The 5,914-nt window shown below is 44.9% G+C and overlaps 1 protein-coding gene across 2 annotated transcripts in view; it reads right to left on the bottom strand.

Annotated features, from left to right (window-relative positions):
- Positions 1-5,908, bottom strand: part of SPPL3 (signal peptide peptidase like 3) — a 172,359-nt gene extending 166,451 nt beyond the window's left edge. For both annotated transcript variants that reach the window (XM_004379006.3, XM_023733742.1), the window contains exon 1: positions 5,819-5,908. In XM_004379006.3, coding sequence (XP_004379063.1) covers positions 5,819-5,841 — 23 coding nt within the window. In that variant the 5' untranslated portion in view covers positions 5,842-5,908. The remainder of the gene's footprint in view (positions 1-5,818) is intronic.
- Between the last annotated feature and the right edge of the window lie 6 nt (positions 5,909-5,914).

Genomic DNA, 5,914 nt, shown 5'->3' with positions numbered 1-5,914 from the left:
CACAGATGGTGAGGAGCTAGCTGAATGGACATGGGGAATCGGGTGGAAAGGAAGACTGCTTTCATAGTAAGGGGAGAGCAATTAGAGTCACATAACAATGTATGTATAAATTTTTGTATGGGAGACTAACTTGAAATGTAAACTTCATTTAAACTACAACAATAAAAAAATAAATAATTTTTAAAAAAGTATCCTCATAACGATGATAGGTTACAAAAATAAATGTTCATCTTAGTAAAAAAAAAAAATTTTTTTATTACGAAAAATTTAAATATGCAAAAGTAGACACTGAATTCAACAGTTACCAACTCATGACCAATCTTGTTTCATAATTTACATGTCTTATTATATGAAAATCCTAAAGGAGCCTATTTTTAGATGCTTCTACATTCTTCACCAATTCCATTCTCAGACAAATTTACAGTGCCAGAGTAGTCTCCACAAGGATGATCTTTTCCTAAAGGCCACATACAATAAAATAAAGGGCAAGTCTGTTTAAAAAAAAAATCAATCAACTCTGGATTATTTATACAAACTAAAGGAACAGTGACAAAGGTATTGTAAAATGACAGATAATCTGATTACTTTTGGATATCTTTTCCACTTATATTTCAAACAGAATGAATAAAATGACAGGAGAATTCAAGTCAAACAAAATAAAACATCACAGGTACTAAAGTACCTTGGGCATTTCACTTGGCCTCCTGAGCCTCAGTTTCCTTCTCTATAAAATAGGGAACTATCACTACCTCAAGGACCTGTGAGAATTAAATGAGTGTATATCAAATGCCACATGTATGGTTCTTTATATTATTACCTAGAGACTCAGAAAGAACTAGAAAACTGCCTGGTTTCCCAATCCTCTCCCCTCATATACCACCCTCTTTCAAGATGATGTAAAAGTGTTCTCCATCTCACAACGTGCTAAAAGTGAGGGGTTAAGCACTCTGATTTCACGGAACTGCTTTGCCTGTATCACAAATAAAGGGAGCTGAGACTGGAGGAAGTATCTTAGTAGAATAAATCTTGTAAACTGTCAAGACTTCACAAGATAATCCCCCCCTTAACTAACAGAGCTGACCAAAATCACATGGAGGTAGCGTACGGTCAACCTATGTAGTGAAAAACACTCTCACTTCCCCCCATTTCTTGACCACTGTGTTGTCTACTCCTTCAGCCATCCACAACCTCTGTATATACAGCACAGTAAAAGCAGCAAGGCGGCCATCAGGCCTCTCAGCTGGCTTTCATTCCTTACTCTGTCCATAAGAAATCTAGAATTGTAACCCCGTGTTCCACATCACCCACTACTGAGATGCCGCTCACTATCACTCAAAACTCTGCAATCAGTTTATCTAGAAATGCCCTAATTTCGCGATCATATTTGAGAGACAGTTTTGCTGGATACATGATTCTTGGCTGGCAGTTTTTTTTCCTTCAAGGCTTTATATGCCATCCCATTGCCTTCTTGCCTGCACGGTTTCTGCTGAGTAGTCCAAGCTTATTCTTATTGACTCTCCTTTGTAGACGACTTTTCATTTATCCCTAGCCACTCTTAAAATTCTCACTTTATCTTTGGTTTTGGCAAGTTTGATTATGTCTTGGTGACGTTCTTTTGGGATCTACCTTATGTGGGGTTCAATGAGCATCTTGGATAGATATCTTGTCATCTTTCACAGTATCAGGAAAGTTTTCTGCCACAAATCCAACAATTCTCTCTGTATTTTCTGTTATGCCCCCCTGTTCTGGTACTCCAGTCACTCGTAAGTTATTCCTCTTGATACAGTCCCACATAATTCTTAGGGCTTCTTCATTTTTTTTTTATCCCTTGTATCTGATTTTTCCTCAAATAAGTTGGTGTCAAGTGCTTTATCTTCAGTCTCACTAATTCTGACTTCCATTGCCTCAATTCTGCTTCTGTGAGTTTCTGCTGAGTTGTCTAATTCTGGAATTTTATTGTTAATCTTCTGGATTTCTCATTGCTGTCTCTCTATGGATTCTTGCAGCCTGTTAAATTTGTCATTATGCTCTTCTCTCATCTTTTTAATTTCCTCTATTGCGTGTTCTGCGTTTTGCTTAATTTCCATCCTAATCTCTTGAAGAATTCTGTATATTAATCTTTTGTATTCTGCCTCTGGTAATTCCAGGAAATTTTCTTCCTCTGGAAAATTCCTAGATTCTTTATTTTGGGAGCTCGCTGAAGCCATCACGGATTGCCTCTTGATGTGATTTGATACTGTCTCCGAGCCATCAATAAGTTATCATATTTATTTATGTTTTCTTACTGTGTCCTAGCTTCTTGTTTTGTTTTGACATGCCCAAATAGGCTGCTCGTATGAACCAGTTTGCTTATTGGCACCTTTGAAGCTCTAATGTCCTGTCACCAGGTGGTTAGATCTGTTACTAGGTATGTGAGCTCAGAAGTCCACCCACTCTTCCTGTACGGATTCAGCTCAGGTGCCCAGGAAGATAGCCACCAAGCGTGTGGTGTAGGCTCTCACTTACAGTCCTAGACAGGCATGGGTGATTGGTGTAGGCACAGGCATCTGGCTGCAGCAGGGAGACACACTGTGAGCAAGGCAGGGGGCTGACAGCCACCCGAGTGTCCAGGAGTAACGTGTGTCCCTCTTCCCCAGAGCGCGTAGGTGGGTGGGTTTTGCAGCCGGAGTATGAGCACCTAAGGCTGTTGGCTGTAAGAACTGGGGGACACCTCCTACTCATGGGTCTCTATCACAGGTGGCTAGGTGGTGTGGGTGGAGCCACCTGTCCTCAAGCCCCTGATATGGGTAGGTGAAGACCCTGCTTAATGGGCAAAGCAGTGTCAAATGTCAAGAACCTGCCACTTCACAGCTGAAATAGTTGAAGTTAGAGTTCCAGTATATACCCTGTTGTACTGCAGTAATGAGGCCTACACTACTGAAATGGGCCCACACAAGTCTATGCAGAGGGAAAGGCACTCCAAGTCCATGGATTCCTTATGCCCGTGCCTAGGCAAAGGAGCTGTGCCTACCCTGGGTTTCCGGCTTAGGGGAGCCAGCAGTTTATTTTTTTGTTTGTTAATTTGTTCACTCTCCAAGGCAGGGAGAATGGCTTCGGGCATGTGACAGATCCTACTTCCGACCCAGGGGACTCAGCAATTGCTGAAGGTGGTATGGGACCCAGTGCAGAGCAGGGAGCGGGAGATAAACGGGAGAGAGGTTTTTCCCTAACAGGGGTGTTTCTGACCCGAGCGGTACGCCGCAGGCAAGTACTTATCTTTTGCAGACACCGGGCTGCTTCTCACTGGTTCTCGGTGGCCATGTAGACTCTGGTGCTGGATCTCTCCCGGTGCAGAAAACGTATCTCCAGAGCACCGCTGCTTGCTTGCCTCACCGCTCACCCGAGCTGATGAGACCCGAAGGGCTCAGGCTCTCTCTGGGTCAGGTCTGGCAACTCCTCGCTGCTTCTGAACTGTCTCTCCCTCCCCCTGCCACTCAGTCCGGTCCCTCAACTCTGCCTTTGATGGTGAGGGCTCTCAGATTGCCATATATAAACGATTCACTTGTTTTTTTGGGTCTTTGTTATATGAAGGTCCACCGGAAGCATCTGACTACTCCGCCGTCTTGGCCCCATCTCAAATCAGTTTAAATGTCCTTTAAAAAGTACATGTGCACAAACGTTTTGGTATATATATTTTCACCCCAATCAAAAATAAAAGTACATGTAAATGAGAAACTATTTTGTTCTGTAAGCCTTCATTTAAAGTGAGAAGAGCAGCACAATTGGAAGAGCATAATTGATGTCACTGAACTGTGCATGCAGAAATTTTTGAAATGGTGTATCTTTGGCTATGTATAGTTTCACCAAAAAAAAAAAAAAAGTTCGAGAAGGGAGAGGGTTGACATGTTGTGGGGTTGTTAACCAATGTCATAAAACAATATGTGTACTACCGTTTCATGAGAAACTATTTGTTCTGTAAGCCTTCACCTGAAGTACAATTAAAAAAATAAATAAAAGTACATGTGCAGTCACAACTGTTCACCAAGATTTTAATTTTTCCTCTAGTTATTCTTTCAACTTCTTGGTTATCTTATTCTTGAGACTGTATATGCGTCACTGAAGTTCCATCTGAATTACAATCTTCAGTCACCAATCCTCTTTCCCTACGCGAAAACATGAGTTCTTGACTTACCACAACTCGATATGTCCCAAATTATTCACTCATTTAAAACCTTCCACCTAAAGCTGTTTTTTTTTTTATTTTCAAAGATATTATTCATTTCTTTGATGTTTCCCTAAAATAATTATAACTAAATAGTATAATGCTTTCCAATTTGTCAAATGTTTTGTCAAGTTTTTCATTTAATTCTTATAGCCTGTGAAAAACGTCTGCTGTTGTCAGGTGCTGTCAAGTCGATTTTAACTCAAAGTGACCCCACATGACAGAGTAGAACTGTCCCACAGGGTTTTGCAGTAATCTTTACAGGAGCAGATTGCCAGGTCTTTCTCCCGCGAAGCTGCAACCATTCGGTCAGCAGCCAAGCAGTAAACCTTTGCACCACCAGGGTTCCTTATTTTACAGGTAAGGGAAAAGAAATGGAGAACTTAACTACCTTGTCCAATTCATACAGCCAACCTGTTACAAAGCAAGTTAGCAGCCAACCGGACTTCCAACCTAGTCTTTTAACTCCAAACACTATGCTCTTCTCACTCACTTAAGGGAAAGTCTACAGTTCTGTCCCAAACCACCTTTGCTTCAAAGAGCAAACCATCTTCAAACAATCTCTCTAGATTGCAACCAGATCTCCTACCACACCTGCAATCATCTCATTGCTTGCTTCCTCACACTCCAGCCACTGCTCCCCTCCACTATACAATATCCACTCACATGGTTACAATCATTCCTTCAACCCCTCCTGCAAATATTCCACCTTGTATGCCCAAAGGAGGCCTCGCACCTCCCTTTCCCCAAACCTTGGCACATCCTTCTCAGGATATGCATGCTCTCACTCCATACGCTAGAGCACGCTTCTCAGTTCTTAAGGAGCTACTTAAGTTTAAAACTCCCGCAAAAGGGGACATAACTTGCAGATCCTCCATCTCCACACTTGGCCACTTCAAATTCTGAAGAACAGAGTACCAATGCTACCCATGCTCCCCTGTCACCAACAACTTCTTTTCCAGAGTCTGGTTATCCAAACAGGCTCCTCTTCCAACCGCTTCACCAGTGACTCCTTTCCATGGTTCCCAAGACTCACCTCCTCCGCAGTTTTCCTTCCCTCCCTCCTGAGTCTCTGTTCCTCTTACCAACTCTTCCTTTGCTCCCCATCCCAGAGTGAAGCAGCAGCCCCACGGAAGAGGTGGCTCCTCCTCTTTCCCAAGTTCCAAGTTCTGCCTCTTTATCACCTGTTCTCACCAGAGCTTCCTCTCGGCCCCGTGGCCCACCTTCGCCCCGGCCCGCCTCTCTCAGTCCTTGCAATTCCTCCAGGCCAGGAGCCACCCCCACAAATCAGTTCCGGTATGCCCGTCGAATTCGACTTCCCATCCGAGGGATTCCCACCCCCAGGGTCACGCTCCCCTTCTCCATCACCTGCTCCGCCCATGGCCAGATGACATCCGCCGCCGCCGCCTCCTTCTCCAACCCCCTTCTCGGACTCCGGGTCCTCGGCCGCTCACCGCAGTCCCTGAGCCTCCGGGGTGAAGGGGGCGTGCACCCCCAACCCGCAGCACCCCCAGCACGCACCTGTTCCTCCTCCTCCTCCCCTTCCCCCCGGCCGGCCGCGCCGGCGCTCGGCCCCCTCCCTCGTCAGCGCTCGGCCTCCCGAAGCCCCGCACTCACCAGGAGTAGGTCTGCTCCGCCATGGCGCTGACTCTCCCGGGTTCTGCTGCAGGTTGGGCCGGGCCCGGCGGCGGCGGGTGGACGGACGGACGGCGG

This window comes from Trichechus manatus, unplaced genomic scaffold, assembly GCF_000243295.1.
Source record: "Trichechus manatus latirostris isolate Lorelei unplaced genomic scaffold, TriManLat1.0 scaffold00061, whole genome shotgun sequence".
In the NCBI taxonomy this organism is placed as follows: Eukaryota; Metazoa; Chordata; class Mammalia; order Sirenia; family Trichechidae; genus Trichechus; species Trichechus manatus.
This window is presented reverse-complemented; position numbering and strand designations above follow the sequence as displayed.